Here is a 20,976-nt window from a genome sequence, read left to right as displayed (position 1 = left end):
TGAGCACAAACCCAAGTACACACAGTGCGCACCCAGGGGGAACCTCAGCCCCACCTTCGTCGCGGCACGGGCTTGTGCGCCCTTTGTCTGGTGCCCCCCCCCCAGACACACGAGTGATACCAGGCAGCCCCCCAGGCTCCATTTTCACGAATCATCACAACGGCATTTGAAAACACTTTGTCTTGTCAGAGGCTCCCGCTCAGGATCTCATTCAGGGCTCACAGCTGCACTGTGTGGTAGGCGAGTCCGGGATCATCTCCTCTGCTTCAGCTTTGGGAGCCAAGCAGATCCTATTGTGGCTGATTTTCAGTACATGACGGAAGACAGAAAATAGCAGGAGCGAGGGGACCGCTGCTAGCTTGTGCTCTTCCTCTCTCTGTTCCATCCTTCCACAGTGTGTGTGTGCATGTGTGTGTGCATGTGTGTGCTGTCTAAAGCCAGCAATGGGGCTGCATCTTCTGTCTTACAAACCTGTGCAATGAGCAGTCAGCAAGTGTCTAACCTCACATCAAGTCAGTGTTTCCGGGTGCCTGCCACCCACACCGAGCACTTCATTTAGAGCTGATGACAGAGGGCGGGGGGCGGATGGAAAGGAAAGTGGAGGGCAAGCGGATTGTAGAAAAATAGGCTTTCGCTCCGAGAAAAGTGAGACGTTGGGATTTTCAATGCCTCGGGATGGCATGGGCCCTGGGAATGTGCATTTGCAGTTGGCCTTTATGGAGCCCAGGGCTCTGGGGCAACGCCCCTGTGGGAGGAGCTTCAGCCACACCTTGGCACTTCATCCAGCACCCACACTTAGCCCTCAGAGTGCATCACCAATGGTCATGGCCTTGGAAGGCACAGGGCGTGCACGCATCCCAGAGTCTTGTCTTTCAAAGCAAGAACTATGCCTCTCTGCTCTTTCTCTTTTCTATCAAGAGTAAATCTGAAGAAAGAGATATCTGATGGAAGGAAAATTTAGGCCACCTCGGGGAAGCCCCTAGCATCTCCAGCTTAATTCGGCTCTCCAGCTCCAGAGAGCTTGCTTTCCTATCCAGGCAAATTCCAGCTGTGTGTGTGTGCACGCATGTGTACGAGGCGGGGACACAGACCAGAATACTGTCAATATCCATCCCACACAACTCTTTTGTCTTAGCAGTTCCTTCGCTGAGTCATAGCGGTGAACTAAGTAACTTCTTGACCAATCACCTCTAGTCTCCCGCATCAGAGGAAACCCCAGGGAGGGGGCGGTGCTGTAACGTAGCGGGTAAAGCCACCGCCTGCGATGCCAGCACCCCATATGGGCGCCGGCTCTTGTCCTGGCTGCTCTACTTCTAATCCAGCTATCTGCTAATGGCCTGGGAAAAGCAGTGAAAGATGGTCCAAATGCTTGGGCCCCTACCACCCACATGGGAGAGCAGAAAGAAGCTCCTGGCTCCTGGTTTTGGTCTGGCTGAGCCCTGGCTGTTGCAGCCATCTGGGGTGTGAACCAGTGGATGGAAGACCTCTCTCTCTCTCTCTCTGTCTCTCCCTCTCTCTCTGCAACTCTGACTTTCAGATAAACAAATACAACTCTTAAACCCATCTTTTTTTTTTTTTTTTTTTTTTTTTTTTTTTTTAAGGAGAAAACCCAGGAGGGACCACTTCTCAGCCTTTGGCTAAGATCAAGTGTAAAAGAAAATCCAAGGAGCTGCCTGGCTGGTTCTGCTTTCCAGCCGTTTCTGATAACCCTAAACCGGAGTGATGGCGAGCAGCATAAGGTCAAAAGGGCAGGACAATGACCTGGAAAACCAAGCAAGACTGTCGTCATTGTCAAAAGGGGCCATATGGACTATCTGGGACAAACGCCTCCGGTCACATGGCGACACTGCAGGGGCTCCCCGGCTGCCTTCTGGCTCCTGGGGGAGTGCTCTTTCGGGGGGCAAAGTGTGAGGCATTGGAGTCTGCTGGTGGCTCAGAAACGGGGAGAAGGGAGGGATTCCACACGTGGGGTGAGTCCGAGGAAGGGTGTACGGCTGTGCAACTCGCCCTTGGAGTCACTGTTCATGGTGCAACAGCTCTCCCGTACTGCACCCTCCCCGCCCGGCAGCCACGTGCCAGGCGTGTCCCTTTTCACAGCCACTCTGAGTGTGCACGACCACCCCCACGCTTCGGGTCACATAGCCACCACGCAGGGAGCCTGGGATGCAAATCCATCAGCCCCGGCGTGTCAGCGCGGCAGGATCTCTGTCCGAATCGCTCTCCATGGGCATAAGATGGCCAACCAGGCTCGGATGAGCTCGCACACAGGTGACGCTAAGCCTGCACTGCAAAACTTATGAACGAATGCCGAGACTGGCCATTTGTCGCTGGCCGCCCCAGCACCAGGAACACGCTGTCCCCAGCTTCCTTTCAGGAACTGCCCCTTCCTCAATGTTAGCTGAGCGAGGTGAGTGGGAAGGCTGCCACGGCGAGCTCCACAGTGGATGAGCACAGCCGTGTCTCGGCCACGGTGATGGGTTCAGGAGAGGCATGTGACCCAGTGAGGCCCATCAGTTCTCAGAAAGTGCCTGCTGGGGACTTCCGAGGAAGCAGCTTATGCTCTTCTGAGAGCCCCACCCCGTGAGACCTTCTCTTCCCTTTGTCCCAACCAAGGTCGAACTCCAGGCGTTACTGGCAGCCATCTTGCAACTTGAGCGCAGCCCACATTACGCACGGCTTAGGGGAGAAATGGAAAGTGGCGATGAGTGAACCGCAGAGAGAAGCCTTGTCTGAAGCCAGACCAACCTTTGAACTATCAGTTGGCTGCGATCATAAATTCACTTTATTTGGGTCTTCTGTGACTTGAAGCATAAATGTTTTAAATGGATACAAAGCGGTGGGCCCGCCACTGCCCCACAAGGCACAGTGGGCATTTTCTTAGGCGGGCAGAAGCTCTGATCACTCTGCCCACTGGCTGCTCTCCCTCTGCAGCCGGTCCTGAAGTCTCCACTCCTTCTTTGCCATGGAGATCATTAGGAAAGGCCCCTCTTTAGAGTGCAAAAATATGCTGAGAGCGAGGAGAAGAAAAAAATGAGAATGTCTCTGGCAAGTCATAAACAACTCCCCGCGCCTACTTAAAGTTTAAGGACTGCGTTAATACTCCATGCTTAATTGCTAATTGAGAATTTAGAAATCAAAAATGCCAACTTTGCCTTCGATGAGATGGAAAATTATGCTGCCGTAGAAGGTAGCGTGATGTAAAACAGGCGACATTACCGAGGCACACAAATGTTTTTGGTATGTAAAATTGCTTTGTAAAATATTTGCTCCATCTGCTGAAAGCAGCAAAGACAATTTTCCCTTGATAGCTAATGGCCCATTTCGGCTGTGTGGCAAGTGACTCGCTGCGCTGGTGGCTCTCATTAAGTAGAATGGTGAGAACGCGGTATATAATTCCATCCTTACGCCGCCGCGTTATCCAAGCTCGCTGCTTCTGGGGGGCACTCTGCCCCTCATTCGCCAGGCCTCCACGCGACTCCAGACAGGCTTTGTCCAACTGAGGCCCATATGCTGCACTAGCAGGCCGGCGCCCCCCACGCACGGCCCACAGAGATCCCCTCGCTCCCGACTCCCCAGCACTCGTGCTGCTGTCTGTTTCTTTCTTCCCCCTCGCCACAGGGGGCTGTGGCTTCCTCCCCAGGCTCATCCTGCCGAGCGCGCTGCATGCCGGGGCTTTCAATAGATAAAGATTAAGCGCCTCTTGAAATTCCTAATTGAACGGTGCACATTCACAAAAGCAGGACAAGTTCTTTCCCGGGATGAAATGGAGGCCCCGACGGGCACAGCCCTGGGCTCTCGCGTGCAAGGGCGGTCTGTGATCTCCCTCTTTAAAGGAATTGTTCACGTTACTCTCTGAATTACTCCAACATCTGTTAAACTAGGAACAATGAAAAATAAATACAGCAATCCAGGGCGGGTAAAAAAAAAAAAAACAAACAAACAATGAGCAGAATATGCTCATGTTTGGGGAACGATATTAAAGAGTAGTTACAGCAGCAAGTGTGGCTGGGGGTTCAAAAATATTTAACATTGGAAACATGGTTTTAAAGGGAATTGTGCTAACATGTAAGCGGCATCGAGTGAAGAAATGCACATGGTTGTTGCAAAGATCGTGCAGTATCTTAAAGCAGAAAGCACACAGCTTTAAAAGCCACCGTGAGTGGAAGTAGCCGTAATTATTATTACTGGTAATAGGTTTCTTTCTTTCCAGTTGGAGCAAACAGCGCTGGCTGAGAAAATTGCACATGCTGATGAAAGCTCTTTAATTGAAAATTAAAAACAAAAGGCAGCACATGTGCCCTTTGGACTAGCTTCGGGAGCCTGTCGGGAAATGGCGGGTTTTAATTTCGCAGGAAAGGACTCGCCCGGCGACTCGTCCCGGCGGTGCCGCCTCGCGCTCTGCACACGCACGCAGAGCTGGGCTTCCCCGCACAGGGTCAGCGCGGGGCCCGGCGCCCGCACCGCGGGGCCCAGTCCTCTCCAGGGCGCGCCAGTCCCTTGCAGATCCCCGCGGCCGCCCTGCGCCTTCCCGCAAAACAGACAGTGTCCGCAAGAGAACCGCGACAGGGCCCGTCCTGGACGCGCGAAAGCCATCCCCTTCCCGTCCGTCTCATCTTCCGCTTTATTCCTGCCTGCCACGCTGTTCCGGCGAGAAACTGGCAGTTAAATTCAATTGATTCGGAATATTCGGGAGCCATCTGGCCGCCAACCGTGGCGCGGGGGCGGCGCGAGCGCTTGCCTCTCCCGCGGTCCCCAGATGGCGGGGGGAGCGTTTAAACCTCCTTTTCCTTGCCTCGTACAATAGACCTTGGCACCATTTCAACTGTTTACTCCGGTAATTAACAGCTCTGATGCCACAACAATTACAAACTCCTGCGCCCGCACCACAATAATGCTATGAATTAGTGAGAGCTAACGGCTGGGAGGTAGAGCGTCTCCAGACTGCAAGATCTGTGCATTTTTAGAATAAAATAAAAGGTACAAACAGCACGCTTGCAGTAGACAATGATTACCTAGTAATTAGTTTACACAAAGCTTCCTATTTAATGGCAAAACGCTGTAATTAACGTGTGACAGAAAATCAAAAGGTACTTTGTAAGCATATGAAAAATTAACACTGCAGGCCCATAGCTTTATGTACTGATTAGAAGCATATTAAATCAATAGGACACACAAACCAACAGCTTGTATGGCTGATTATTATAGGTCCTCCGAAGGGGTGCCCCGGCTTTCATGTAAGCAATTTCCCCTCTCCTGTCATCTTCCTCCTCGGGCACAGAGAGAGCCCTCCAACCCAGCCGCCACAGCCTCTGGAAATAACCGTTGAGCTGCAAGAACGCAGAAATTCGAAGTCGTTCTCGGAGATGAGGAGAGAGATGTAAATGATCAGGACTTTCGGAGGAAAGCAGCAGGCGTGCTGCTGCGCTAATTAGAGAAGACACCGGCTGGAACCGGAAAAGGAAGCCCCTAGCCTCCATCTGGGGGGTGGGCATCACCCCCACTTTATCAAGCCTCTCTCTCCGACCCGCAGAAGGGGCCGAATACATGATGTCGTTCGTTGTCTTCCGACTCTAAGAAGCCAGGCGGCCACCAGGCTTTGCTCTTTTGACACAGGCTGGGATGGGTCACAGGGTGGGGACAATTGAATCAGCCTACCATGATACTCAGGAAGCCTACGGGAGACCCTCCAGGACTTCTAAACCACCAAAGATCAAACTCCAGGTACCTGCCCAGTGTTTTCACGCCGTGTTACACTGCAACCTCATGGCGATATTTACAATGATAACGTCTAGCACTGCTTGAAGCCCTTATGTGCAAAATCACTGCTAGCCAGTGCACAGGATTCTCGCATTTAGCTCTCATCACCTCCGCATGAGACAGGTACTTACCTCCACTGATAGATGAAGGCGTGGCTTGGAGAGCAGAAGTGATTTGCCTACCCCCTTCCTAGTAAGCAGGGAAATCTACCCTAGTTTTGCCTGGACTATGGAATCCCATGAAGGCAACCTCCTTCTTAGCTACGTTGCCTGTTCGCTGAAGAGCTGGGTGTTCAACCATTCAGAGCAGCCCATTCCAACACAGGGAGTCTGGAACAGTAGACTGATGGAAATAAAAACAAGGCCAAACCAAGTATCTTGTTGCTTTTGCAAAAACAAAAAAACAAAACAAAACAAAAAAGCCAAAGCAGGGTTTGAAATGCCAGCCATATTTTTAATGGTGTCGCTGAGAGTGAAGAGAGATTTTGGAACTTCACGGGTTCACCAGTGTGTGAACGTGGGGTTTCATGTTAGTGTATTACATCAAGAAAGACACTGAAAGCCGGTCGTCCCCAGGAAGGACCCCGGGTGACACAGGAACCCCGCCCCCCGTCATCAGCCACGTGCGTGAACAGGTGTGTGAAGTGGCTGGGTTGCTGGCGCTGAGTCCCGGGGACCCCTGGGCAGCGCCGGCCCTCTGCTGCCCTGAGGTGTGTGGGGGAGGCTTCCCACGCCTCCCAGCCCTGCTAGGAGAAGGAAGACGTGTGAGAGGTAGGGGCTGCTGTGTTTCCCTTGTCTCCGTGCAAAGCAGGAAACTGGCGACAAAGGCAGCACGTGGTCCGGGTCACAAAGGCAGGGATGCTGAGGGACAATCCTGGTTTGGGATTTTCAAGCTAGGCCTTTTCTAAACGAACTGGGTTTGGGATGGCAAACACGCCGGGCTAGGAGGAGGCAGACATGGGTTCAAAGCCAATGACAATCACTTCTTAGCCACGTGAACCTGAGCAGGTCCCTTCACTCCCCAAGGGTCAGCTTCTCCACGGATAAACAGAGACAACACCTTCCTTGTTAAACTGCTGGGCATGTGAAGCACTGAAAACCAAGTTCTTCCAGGCGTGAATGAGACAATTCACGCAATGTGCATGGCACCACACCTGGCACCAGGAAGTATGCCACCTCGTAGCAGTGTCAGTGTTATTAAGAAACACAAGGAGGACGGGCGCTGTGGCGTAGCGGGTAAAGCCGCCGCCTACAGTGCTGGCATCCCATACGGGCGCCAGTTCCTGTCCTGGCTGCTCCTCTTCCCATCCAGCTCCCTCCTATGGCCTGGGAAAGCAGTGGAAGGTGGTCCAAGTGCTTGGGCCCCGCTGCTGCGTGAGAAACCTGGAGGAAGCTCCTGGCTCCTGGCTTTGGACTGGCTCAGCTCTGGTCATTGCGGCTATTTAAGGGAGTGAACCAGTGGATGGAAGACCTTTCTCTCTGTCTCTCTCTCTCTCTGTAACTTTACCTCTCAAATAAATGAATCTTAAAAAAAAGGAATGAAATATAAGGAAATGTCAAAACCTCACCAGTGCATTCCTGAATCTACAAAATGCTCAATTTCATGTGTATTACATGTACGTATGATAGTCTGCTACTATTCTATAAGCTAATTGAAAAGTCATGATGTTAAGATAAAATATATAAAGCAAAGAATATGATTTAATGATTAGGAAGGATGATACCATAAATTTTTGCCTTTTAAAAAATGCATGCTTCTAAAAAAGTTTTATTTATTTTTATAGAGTGAGAGACAGAGCAGTGGGGGTGGGGAGAGATTCCTCCATCAGCTGGTTCACTCCCCAAATGCCTACAACAGCTAGAACCGGGCCAAGCCAAGAGCCCTGGACTCCATCCCGGTCTCCCTCGTGGGTGAGCCATCACCCGAGGGTGTGCATGAGCAGGAAGCTGGATCAGCGGTGCCGGAGCCCGCACTTGAACCTGGCACTCCAATAAGGGATACGGGCATCCCGAGCAGCGACTTAAGCCCTGGGACAAAAGCTGGCCCCTGGATTTGTTTTTCTTAGCTGAGAAAACCTAGATTTTTCTTAATGCCGAGATGTTGTGTTTTTGATATGAAATGCAAACATGTAATAAGCACATAAAAAAAAAAAAAAGGGATGTGCTTTGCTGGAATCAACCAACAGCAGTCATAAGATGCGTTTTTGCTTCCACATGAGAGTGCAAACAGTTCAGAATCTCCAAAGCTGGTGAGGTTGTGGTGAAGCTAGGGTGCTTATTTGCTGCTGGCTGCCGTGGGAATTGGTATTACCTTCTCAGAAATATGGTCACAGGTAACAAGAGCCACAAAGCAAGCTATCCCGGATCCTTCTCCTAAGGAAATTATTCAACTGAAGCAAAAGGAGGTGTACACCAAAACCAAAAAGAAAAACAAATCTTTTCTCCCTCTTCTCTCTTCCCCACCAAAACCCGAAGGCTGGGGGCGGAGGGGGCCAGCAGTGTGCTACAATGGGTTCTGTTGCTACTTTTAAGGCCAGCGTCCCATCTGAGCGACAGTTTCAGTCCTGGCTGCTCTACTTCTGACCCGCCTCCCTGCTAATGCACTGGGAAAGACAGCGGAAGATGCCCAAGTGCCTGCTAGGCCCCTGCACCCACTGGAGTTACTGGCTTCTGGCTTCAGCGGGGCCCCAGCCCTGGCTGTTACAGCCATTTGGGGAGTGAGCCAGAGGACGAAGATCTCTTTCTCTCTTTGTCCCTCTATCACTCTGCCTTTCAAATGAATAAAGAAATCTTTAAAAAAGAAAAAGAAAAGCAGGAAATAACCTAAATTTCTAACTTAGCTGAATGGCTTAGTAAATTAATGAATACGAGAGACCATCATAGAGCTGTGATGACTGTGCAGTGACTTCGAGGATTAAGATGGGACACTGAATTAGCCGTAACGGCAGCTATGAGAGACAACGCTGCACATTTATATGGAAACTAATCCACAAAAGTGGAAGCACCTGTGTTTGGGGACAGTCATTACACAGCAACGTGGCTTATTCTACCTTTTCTAGGCTTGGGTGCCTGGAATAAGGCTTTTTTTTTTTTTTATTCCCTTTGACGACCCCCACATTCATATCAAATGTCTAATAAAAGTAAACCAAAGCACTACACGACCAGAGGTAAACCTGCTCTTGCGAGAGGCTGTGTTGAGCAGCAGAATTCCAGAGCCAGTTAGAGTGGCTTTCTCGTGAAGTCTTAGAATAGCGCCAATGGGGCCTGGCGCCGTGGCTCACTTGGTTAATCCTCCGCCTGCGGCGCCGGCATCCCATATGGGCACCGGGTTCTAGTCCCGGGTGCTCCTCTTCTAGTCCAGCTCTCTGCTGTGGCCCGGGAAGGCAGTGGAGGATGGCCCAAGTGCTTGGGCCCTGCACCTGCATGGGAGACTGGGAAGAAGCACCTGGCTCCTGGCTTCGGATGGGCGCAGCGCCAGCTGTAGTGGCCATTTGGGGAGTGAACCAACGGAAGGAAGACCTTTCTCTCTGTCTCTCTCTCTCACTGTCTATAACTCTACCTGTCAAATAATAAAAAAAACAAAACAAAACAAAAAAAACAAAAAACAAAAAACTAGCGCCAACAGAGACCTGTACCTCGGTCTCCAGCCTAGCAGAAGCCCAAGCGAGACCTCAGAGACCTCACCAAGCCAAGGTCCCAGGAAGTGCGATTTATTCTTAAAAAACAAACAAACAATAGGAAAAGGCTACAGGAGGGATTGGTATCATGGGGAGAAGCCTGCCTGGTCTCCCTGGGCCGTCTTAGCTGAGTACCCAGGTGTCTCCCCTACAAACGTGCCTTCCTTTGTTGACGCTTTTATTCCTACTAAGAAACCCCCTAGCCAGGGAGCAGGGAGCTCGGAGTGTGTGACAGACAGAGTGTGGATTCACCAAATCTTGGCAACATCTCAGACTTAAGTGGACGGGCTTCCTGGAAAAGGTTGTGGGGCAGCGGCGGGGGGGGGGGGGGGGGGGCCTGGGGGCGGGGAGCAGGTTTTGTGAGCCAGCAGGATGGAGAGAATACACTTGGTACCAAGCCACTAAGAACGAAATGTTTCCACCGTGGCCGATCAGGTAGCATTCGGCTTTTCCTCAGCTCACCGCCCTGTCCATCCTGACCTTCTCAGACGTAACTGTAGCTTTTCAGCATCTCCTGACTTTGCGACTTGGTTTCAAGGCTCAGCAGCAACCAGCCAGGTAGCTCTGGTTCTGAGTGAAGCGAGGTGGAGAGAAACAGGACCCTCCTCTATTAGCTTCTTGAGTCTACACTGAATCCCGACCACATCTGAAACCAAGCCCTGCATCAGATGCAAAAGACTCTCAAAACGGCCCAAACCCCTGGAAACAGCACCGTTTTTAATCTGTTGCCTGCAACATACCAATGAGGAAAATCATGCTATCGTGTCATAAACCGCTATGCAAATGATGCTATTTGTAAGTATTAACATAATTTAGTGCTTACAGTCATATTCTCGTTTCTAATAATTCTCCCAGAATGGAGTCTTTCTCTGGACTGTTAGCCTGCAGGACAGTCTTTCATCAAGAAGCTCAAATTTTTAATAACCTGCCAGCATATGTTTTGTGTGTTCCAGGCTAGGCTTGATGACACAACATCTTCATTATCAAAAGAAACAGGTCTACTCACTGTAACGGGACACTCAGACATGCCTGTGCTCAGAAAAGCAAGGCTTTGGTGGCTAAATGTGTGCCTTTACAATGGGCTTCCCGTCACAAAGCAGGATTCTCTGCTTCAGTTCTCCATCGCTAGCCTCGGTGGAGGCTGCGGTTCGCTTTGGAGGCAACAGAATGTCAGAAAAAAAAAAAAGAAGAAAACGCCAGCTTTGCAGACCTACTGTATCTGTGCTGTCGGCTTCCCACCGCATCTCGGGCGAAGCACAGGCCTCAGACTGTAAAATGATTCCTGAATAATTATCTGGTCCTTGTTAAGTTTTAAAGCATGATTTAGATGGACTATTAATTATTCAACAGTTTCACGTTTAATAACATGATGGCAGTGCCAAATGTACTAAACGCTGTGGTTTAAAAGAATTGAAAATAAATAATGTACTGCGAGGCTTCTAACTACGGCTCAGTCAAATACCAGTAACCTAAATATTTTCTACTTTTTGTAAAGGAAATTCTGTTTATGTGTTTATTGGAGAGGCAGAGGAAGAATGAGTTGGGTACTTCGCATCTACTGGTTCATTCCCCAGATGTCTGCAATGGCCGGGGCTGGGCCAGGCTGAAGCCAGCAGCTGGGAATTCAATCCTGGCCTCCCACATGGGTGTCAGGGATAATTCTGCTGTCTCCAGAGTCTGCACTGGCAGAGACCTGGCGTCAGGTTAGGGATCCAGGTACTCCAATGTGGGCCACAGGTGGGGTCTTACCTGCTAGGCTAAACGCCCATCCCCAAATACTTTTTTTTTTAAGATTTATTTATTATATGAAAGGCAGAGTTATAGGGAGGCAGAGACAGAGAGAGAGGTCTTCCATCTGTTAGTTCACTCCCCAAATGGCTGCAATAGCTGGAGCTGCGCCGATCCAAAGCCAGGAGTCAGGAGCGTCTTCTGGGTCTCCCACGTGGGTGCAGGGGCCCAAGCACTTGAGCCATCTTCCACTGCTTTCCTAGGCCATAGCAGAGAGCTAGATCAGAAGTGGAACAGCCGGCGCCGCGGCTCACTAGGCTAATCCTCCGCCTTGCAGCGCCGGCACACCGGGTTCTAGTCCTGGTCGGGGCACCGATCCTGTCCCGGTTGCCCCTCTTCCAGGCCAGCTCTCTGCTATGGCCAGGGAGTGCAGTGGAGGATGGCCCAGGTGCTTGGGTCCTGCACCCCATGGGAGACCAGGAGAAGCACCTGGCTCCTGCCATCGGATCAGCGCGGTGTGCCGGCCGCAGCGCGCCTACCGCGGCGGCCATTGGAGGGTGAACCAACGGCAAAAGGAAGACCTTTCTCTCTGTCTCTCTCTCACTGTCCACTCTGCCTGTCAAAAATTTAAAAAAAAAGAAAAAAGAAGTGGAACAGCTGGGACTTGAACTGGCGCCCATACGGGATGCCAGCACTGCAGGTGGCAGCTTTACCTGCTATGCCACAGCGCCAGCCCCTCCCCAAATACTTTTTAAACTTAAGGCCAAACATTTCAAATTCATCAGAGATTAGTGTCAGAGTGAAGTCTTTAAAAAGTATTGGTTTGAAGCTCTCTGCTATGGCCTGGGAAAGCAGCAGAAGATGGCCCACATCCTTGGGCCCCTGCATCCATGTGGGAGACCCAGAAGAAGCTCCTGGCTCCTGGCTTCTGATAGGCCCAGTTCCGGCCATTGTAACCATTTGGGGGAGTGAACCAGCACATGGAAGACCTCTCTCCTCTCTCTGTGTAACTCTGACTTTCAAATGAATAAATAAATCTTTAAATAAATTATTGGTTTGAGGTAGTGAAGCTAGCAAACACTTGGCATGCTAGCATTTCCATTTTTTAAATGCAAAAGTCATGATTTAATCTCAGCAGTTTCACTTTAAAAAAGGAAATTCTATACAATACGAGTTCAAAGAGAACCTCAAGGAAATCTCTATGGGCCTGAAAATTAAATACATTTTCTTTGTTCTGTTTTTTTTTTTTTTTTCTGGAAGAGTAATTCACTTTGGTATCCTTTAAATAATACGTAAAAAGCCAGCCATGACAGGTGCTGCGTTCCGTCCGTTCACTGACGGAGGGGAGAAAGCCCGGAGTAGATCATGGGAGAGCAGCGCATTTGTCAGAGGGAACTCGCTCTCCCGACTGTTCTGGAGATTTATTCAGCATCTCACTTTCCCAAGAATAATGGGGTTCCCTCTTGGGGGCCCCTCCTACCCTCCCCTTTGGATCTTGATTCATAACCTTGTGAAGGGGGATGCTCTAAGCAGATGCACATCACTTTGCACAGCCCACCACCATGTGTGCCGGAAGGGAAGGCACCAGTCGAGGGGTGTATTTGTGTCTGACTTATGCCTTAACCAGTGGGTCAGCCAAACAGATAGCTGGGATTAGGAGAAGCCAGACAACCCCAGGTCTCTGTCCAGTGAGGAAGCTTGTAGAACCATGGGTTTCATTTCTATATCAAACCATATGCAATTACTTCATAAAATAAATCTGCGATGGACTCAGAGGTTGTATAATTCACCTCCTCACCAAGGTACATGGGAACACTCGTGTGCTAAGGCTTCCCACCTACTGTTCAGCTCTGGGGGGAGATTCCCTATTTTGGCTGTGCTGTGCTAGTTTCTTAGCCTCTCACAGGGGCCAGTAGTGACATGAATGTTCTTGCATCGTCTTCAATGCTGGTCTGCACCAGCTTCTGGGTGACGGCCATTTTGACAGGTAGAATTTCTGTCTCCTGATAAAACACGGCTATCGTAACAGCAACAGTTGTCAGAAGCACGTGACCGAGAGCCACTTAGAGCAAATGACGAGCGCCATAATGTCACCCGCATACGATTTCTAAAATTTCATCCTAATGACCACAACCGATTTGAAGATGTGAATGAAGGCTTTTTGGGACCAAAGAAAGGACGTTTAAAATAACACGAGCAATGCCATACATTTCGCATGGGAGCCCGAGGCCCAGGAAGGCCGTGCCTGGCAGGTGCTCTCGTCTCCTAAGCTGACTCTACGGTTTCACCTTGTAACCATGCACAGATGCTGCGGGGTTAAGTCTCCGCCGGTCACTCACCTGTGCCCACTTCTTCTTCCAGTCTTCGTGGCCATACTTGTCGCTCTCCTTCAGCACCCACTTGTGGCACTTGAGGTGGGCGGGGATGTCACAGAACGCCGTCCCATTTCCTCCAAACTCACAGTCCATTTTAAAGAGCCAGCGCTGGATTCGCAGGTGATCGGCCACCAGCTGGCTCAGCTGTTCTATCATCTGCGGAGTCGATGACACGGCAACAATTACTCGAGCTAGTGACGTTCTAGGGCTCTTTTATGTCATATTAATTCGGTTGCTGTACTTCTCATCTATCTTTACTTGCAATAGTCTGTTCATCCAGTCATCTCCTAGTCACTGAGACACAGGGAAGAACTTGTGAGTGATGTAGAGATGATGTGAAGGAAACAAAGGACCAAAGATGCTGCTTGGGACACCAGCGCCCCACACGGGGCTGCCTGGTTCAGTCCAGCTTCCTGTTCATGTACGCCCGGGGAAGCAGCAGGTGCTGGTCCAAGTACATGGGACCCTGCTGCCCAGGTAGGAAACCCAGACTGAGTTCCATGTGGTCCAGCCCCAGATGTTGTGGGCATCTGGTTATTGAGCCAGTATATGGGAGATCTCTCTGACTGTTTCTCTCTCTCTCTCTCCCTCTGCTTTAAAAAAAAAGTAGTCTTATTTAAGGGAAATTTCAAAATCATCATTTTGCTGACTTTTGAAGGCAAAAGAAAGAATCCTTGAACATCTGTAATTGGGTCTTTTTACTGTTCTCTTTTTCAGAGAATTATGTGTTTACTTATTGATTTCTCCAGTGATTTTTTTTTTTATAGTTTCAAGACTATAAAGACTTATAGCCTTGAAAACTTAAACTGTTTGGAGCTTTGTTGAGCTTTTAAATGTTATAACCTATAAAACATTTCATTTTTTTCCCTCTTTGACATACACAAAATACATTTTGTTTGGCTGGTCAGTTGGCCAAGTTTATTATATGGTTGATATGAACAAGCATATTACAGGAAGAGACAGATAAAGGAAGTAAAAATTCCTGGAAGCAACCTTGCCGGAACACACACCCACCCTACATTTTCTTTAAAACAATATTCCCTCAAGAACTGAGCTCAAACACATGGAAGTTTACGGGATAAAACCGAAGCTCAAGTGTTGATATCAAAATGATAATAGCAATAATAAATAGTTCTGAACTCTGAGCACAAGCCAGGCTTTGGATCCATGTGAGATCTTTACACAAATTTTCTCATCCAATACTCACGACAACCCTGTGGAGTAGGCACGTTATCAATTCCACTTTATATATTAATAGAGGCTCAGCTAATTTAAGTGACTTGTCACGGTCACACAGCAGGGAGTGGTGGAGCAGAGACTCTGCCCTGGTTGCTCAGACCCCAGACCCAATTCCCAGGCCAACCCTATAGAGAGGAGAAGGATGAGATGGAGAAAGAAGTGACAAAAGGCACAAGGGAAACCACCTTTCTTACAGTCTGTAAGTCATTTGGGGTGCGCCTGAATCAGACAGAAGTCCGTAGCAAGACTGCTTAGAGTGGAGCATTAAAGACAAACAGCGTATTAGATCACAAAGCGATTTTTTTGTGTCGTCTTCTTAACAGAGTTTCCAGTCTATGGTTTCCAGAAAGCAGCAAAACAGCATTGCTCGTTGTGTCTAGAAGGCCTACCAACTTCTTGAATGTGGTGTCCCCAACATGCTCATTCTCAGCCCTTTTCTTGAGTTCTCTTTGCCCACCAAATGGATTTTTCATTAAAAAGCATGAAAGGGGGCCAGTGCTGTGGCACAGTGGGTTAACACCCTGGCCTGAAGTGCCGGCATCCCATATGGGCACCGGTTCGAGACCCGGCTGCTCCACTTCTGATCCAGCTCTCTGCTGTGGCCTGGGAAAGCAGTAGAAGATGGCCCAAGTCCTTGGGCCCTTGCACCCACGTGGGACACCTGGAAGAAGCTCCTGGCTCCTGGCTTTGGATTGGCGCAGCTCCAGCTGTTGCGGCCATCTGGGGAGTGAGCCATCGGATGAGACTTCTCTCTCTCTCTCTCTCTCTCTCTCTCTCTCTCTCTCTCTCTCTCTCTCCCTCCCTCCCTCCCTCCCTCCCTTTCCTCTCTCTGTGTAACTCTGACTTTCAAATAAATAAATAAATATTTTTAAAAAGCATGAAAGGACTAAAGGTTTACAGTGCTGTTGAAGTCTGGAGCTATTCGGTTAGACTGATTTTGTGTTTGGTGCAGCCATTAGGATGCCTCTTGAGAAGTTCACACCCCCTACTGCAGCACCTGAGTTTGAATCCCAGCTCTGCTTCTGATTCCAGCTCCCTGCTAAAGTGTACTCTGGGAGGCAGCAGGGGACGGATCAAGTATTTGTGGGAGACACGGACCTATTCCTGCTTCTACCCACCAGCCTGGCCCAGCACCAACTGTGGTGGACATGTGGATAGTGAGCCAGCAGATGAAAGATGTTCTCTCTCTCCTCTCCCCTCACCTCTCCTGCTCGCCCTCTCTCCTTCTCTCTGCCTTTCAAAGAAAAAGAAATAGAAATTTAAGTTTAAATTGATGAAAGGCACCATCTGTTCTCTTGAGTCTGTCTAGCAAATCTTCCTGGGGATGCTACACTACGCGGCAGTATGGAAGACATATATAAAATGGCCTCCCTTGCTTGGGGCCCTGGGAACTCCAAGCAACTATGGGGTATTCAGTAAGGGAGAAAATGGGACTGGCGTAGCTCCCTAATTATAAAGCAATGCCTAAGGATAATTTGGGTGTTTAAATGACAAGTACTCTGGTCCCTATGCCATTAGACAATGAACACAACCTGAAAAGGTTTGTAAATGTGCCTGCCAAGGTTGCCTCCCCCCTTTCTCTCCTGTGTTGAGACGACAGATCCAATACTGAATCCTACATTGCTGCATCGTGATCAGGAAATGGTCGTTGGCCTGCTACCATCAGACACAATCCTTTTGCTGGTTAATGGAAGGTGTTCTGGCATAGCCTTTTTAGGACATATTTGGAAGTGTTGTATATTTCTTTGGAGGTTTCAACTATGAACAGAATTATTATCTGCTTCTTCCAAATCCTATTATTTGTTGCTTCGGAGAATCCTATAAATGGGCGTTTGTGGATGGATCCCTTACAGTAATGAAAAGGATCAATAGTATTGTAAAGAGCACACCACTGGAAAGAATTATGTGCGATCTTTAAGTGAAAATTGAGCCATGCTTTAAAATAGCATCGCCATTTTTGATTATTTAACCAAAGCTGTCAATATTTCATAGGGAGCATGTGCCAGACAGAGAGCCTGCACTGTTACTTTATGGATCCAAACAGGAAATTCTCACTCCACTCAGGCTAGATTTAGGGAAAAAAATTAGTCACTCATAAACAAAATGACTTCATGCTCTCCCGAAACAGTCGTCACTTTCTATTCAAAAGATGCAGTGTATTTTGTAGCCGGGACTCATTGCGTATTGGTGAAGAACAGAGGTAGGAAAACGACTCCTGTTTCAACCCAGCTGATAGGGATACTTATGAACCGAAGTGAAAACCATCACAGGATTCTTGCACCCGCTTTGAGTGTGCAATGCAAGTCGGTAACAAGTCGGCGTTATCGATTTATCACCGTCTGTAGATTCAAAATGCTGACACTCAGAGAGAGTGGGCGGGGCAGGCACTATCGGGAAGAAGCTCGGTGGAGTATTTTGATTCTTGATGACCTCAGACGCACACTTTCCAAACAAGCAGAGTAGAACTGAGTTATACAGTGTATAGGCATGCAGTTTTCGCCTACTATAGATCAAATAACATTCCTCGAATCTGATGCTCCTACGAAGAGGTTTTCAGTCCTACTTCTGAATTCTGGCTTTAGAGAGAGGTTGCACTGTACTGAAAGAGCCGGCATCTTTAGCCACCATCAGCATACAAAATTCTAGAATATTCCATAATGGAAACTGCCAGGTTTCTGGCCAGTGAAGGTGAACACAAGACTCAGTGTAAATATTGCACAGGGATTTTAAAGTCGGTAAGACTTTAATGTAAAGTGCACGTGAGGAATTGCGTCATTTAAAAACAGAGTTCTTGCGTATTAAGTCTACTAGCCAAAAAGTCTCTGGTCATCTTCAAACTCCAGTGGGGGTGGATGACAATGGAAGAGCCACAGCAGCCCCACGTATCACCCAAGAACGCTCTCACAACAGGGAAACATGGCAGGGCAATTCAGTAAGCTCACCATGTTTTTGAACCAGTCTCTGCAATGGATGATTTTGGGGGCAGGGTGGAGCTCAGCAGCTATGAGGTGCAGACTGAGGGTAGCAGGGGGACTCCTCCACTTTGCCCCCCTCAAAATGGCTTCACTGTGCATGGTCCCCTGGTTCCTTAAGAAGTGGGTAGGCGGGGAATCATTTGCTGCCGGCTCAGAGGGATGTACGGAAGCAGAGGTTAGGAAATGTTAACGGCCATTTGTCTTTTAATTTTCTTTCTTATGAAAACAGATGGCAGTTAAATGGGAGAACACCTGCCAGAGCGAACTCACAGAGAAAGCATTTCTGCAAGCATCTTGGGCCCTAACTACCTGCAGGGGGACTGTGACAGCCACAGACCCCGTCCAAGGCAAAATCCCAGCAGAGAGTTCTATTCCTTGGAACCATTCCGCTTCCCCTCTCTCCTCGCCTCCCTTTTGGTCCCTTCCCAAGCAGTCAATACAGGGCCATAGCTCTCTGCAGCCCTCTGCAACCTGACCCAACCAAGACGCTCACTCTCCGGCGCTTTTCCAAACCTGCTCCTTTTAGCCATAAACCCCACTCTCACACTTCACGGGAGGCCTACGAAATGACTGGCCAGCTGATAGAAGGCTGAACTAATCCATGCTCAGTCATGAAATACGGATAGCAGATTAGCCCATGTGATATACAGGGTCTTCAGTGTCTCGATCCAAATGAGGAAACGCTTGGGAAATTCTAGCAATTTCTGCAAGACCAATAGGGAGATAGTTTGAAACAGGAAGACTTCCTGGAGATCCCCTAAACCAACCCAGGTATTCCACATATTCACTGGGTAGGGGGGTGGCACTGCATCAGGAGGATGCTAACCGTTTGGACAGATGCACTTGTCCGCACCACGTACCTGTTGGTAAGTATAGATGTCGTGTATTCCAGGAGGGACGGGCACACCTGTGCTGTCAAAGACCCGTTTGCTTCCAGACTTTCTACTGTAAAGGTGGACGAGCCCAGGCTCCGAGCCCAGGATGGGCACATCCAACATATCAGCCACGGCCAAGTCGTCTCTGTGGAGGACCCCGCCCACGATGTAGGCCTCCTTTCCTTGGATGAGGTTTTTTATTCTTTTGATTGCCTTGGGACTGTACATCAGGTGAGTGGCCAGGCACATGTGATGCTTCTGGGGGAAGGGAGGAGGGAGACCATATTATTCCTGTTAAAAGCTGTCCATTTGCTAGTCCATACATCTCATTTACGATGTTGCATGTAATAAATACATTATTAATAGCAGCCCGGGTGATGACCTATCCTGTTGTTGCGCAGTTTAAATTGATCAAAGCTGCTGGAGTGAGGTTGCATAATCGCTCACATCTTTAGTGTGTGGGAAATAGGCTCACTGGGAATAGAACTAATTACTACACATCTGTATTTATTTGATCCACGTGGAATTATCCTTCTGTCAGAAGGAAAAGAGGCTGGCGGCCTTTGGATAATAGTGATTCATCTCTGCAACTCTTCTGGCATGGTTTAACACTAAAGCGTCTGGAAAATCAATACAAAAAATGAAGAAGAAAACCCCAGGGTATTCTCCACTACTCAGACTCCCGATCTGGCAACTCTCTGCTCCGGTGGGAAAAGGCGCTTGACTCGAGACCCTCTTTCCAAAATTCTACCACATTTCAGAAAACGGGCATTTCTGCAGCGCTTGCTCATAGGGGGCTAGCCAGTGGTTCTGGAAAAGATTCATGAACGGAAAACAGTTGCAAATTTCAGCAAGTCTCTGGAGCCTTTTCTAAAAATATAAAAAAACACCCACCACCCTCGTTATTTTATTTTTGACTAGTTACACCCAGCTCAGCCATATGAGTACATGTGACTGTCTCATTCAATTAAATAAAGAATCCTGGCATGTCTAATAGACGCAGAGGCTGGAGCCAGATGGTCAGCCCACAGCTAAACTAATACAACCATGTTTCTGCTTTCAAGGAGTGGGTACACAAACAAGAACAGAGAACACATAACCAACACAAGGCAGCTGAGGGCCACAGGAGCTATCAGGTGCCTCCAGGGTATGGAAGGGAGAGGCAGAGGCCATGAACCGGGAGAAGGGGCTGAGAAGGCAAAGTGCTAGCTCTCCTGGGGCCTTGGTTTCTTCACACAGCCACCCTGGAGGGACGCTAGGCGGCGTCAGTGAGATAATGTATGCGAAGCCCTTCCAACAGTGCCTTGGACATAACAAGCGCCAAGTGAGTGGCAGACAGTATTGTCACTGGGAAGAAAATCAGGGTTGAGGTGCTTTTTGTGGATAGCTTGGATTCTACCGGGTGGAGATGGGCATAGAAGAGCCATTAGCTGAGGACGGAATAGGAGAACAACACGGTGTTGACTTCCCCTGAGAAGTGGACAGCATGGCACACAAGAAAGTGCTGGGGCTTTGAAGCGAGGCAGATCTGGACTTGAATCCGGCTCTAGGCTACATGAACTTAGGCAACTAGCTTAGAGTCCCTGGGCCCGTTTCTTCATCTGATAAATGGGACTAAAACTATCCATTTGCTGGGTTCCTATAAGATCATGCATAAAAAACATTTAGTACCATGCATGGCATTGGGTCAGTACTCAATAAATGGTAGTAATTATTATTAGGGAGAAGCCTTCTTCTCTAAAAAGTCATTAAAATGTCACACAAATAAGACAACAGTAGGGTGCTGCAGTCTTCAGGGGGTTCAGGTCTTACACACTAGCACCTGCCCCTCTAGACCTAGTGACAAATGATCGGTCAGCTCAGAATGGCAGCATAGAGAAGTGTGTTTCCCAGAACAGCCAATGAACTGTCTGCCATTTGTTGGAGGGTGCAGGGACTTCTGAGTGTCGGAGAATGAGACTTGCTGGGGGAGAAGCCCCCGGGTGTCAGTCCTGCTTGAGTTTGTCACTTGCTGGTGCTTTTGAAAACTTGATCTTTCTGAGCCTCAGTTCCCCACAGTCAAAGGAGGGGCTGGACTCGAGGTCTACGAGGGTCCTTCCAACCCTGAGATAACTTTCCCTTTAAAACCAGCATTCGCGTGGACTTACTGTCCCTGGTGAGAGTCTCTGCTTGGGACGATGGAAAGTTCTGGAAATGGACTGGTGGTGATGGCTGTAGGTGAAGGCAGATGTATTTAATGCCAGTGAACTGTGTGCTTAGAAATGGCTACACTGGGGCTGACGCTGTGGCAGAGCAGGTAAAGTTGCCGCCTGCAGTGCCAGCATTCTGTAGGGGTGACAGTTCGAGTCCCA

At 49.0% G+C, this 20,976-nt stretch overlaps 1 protein-coding gene across 1 annotated transcript in view; it reads right to left on the bottom strand.

The window, feature by feature from the left end:
• The window catches only part of IQCH (IQ motif containing H), a 218,024-nt gene that overhangs the window by 65,391 nt on the left and 131,657 nt on the right, over positions 1-20,976 (bottom strand). The window contains exon 14 of the mRNA XM_062204812.1: positions 13,501-13,692. Within this exon, the coding sequence (XP_062060796.1) occupies positions 13,501-13,692 (192 nt within the window). The remainder of the gene's footprint in view (positions 1-13,500; positions 13,693-20,976) is intronic.

The sequence above is a fragment of the Lepus europaeus genome, chromosome 11, assembly GCF_033115175.1.
Source record: "Lepus europaeus isolate LE1 chromosome 11, mLepTim1.pri, whole genome shotgun sequence".
NCBI lineage: Eukaryota > Metazoa > Chordata > Mammalia > Lagomorpha > Leporidae > Lepus > Lepus europaeus.
The sequence above is the reverse complement of the archived record's forward strand: the minus strand, read 5'-3'. Positions and strand labels throughout refer to the sequence as shown.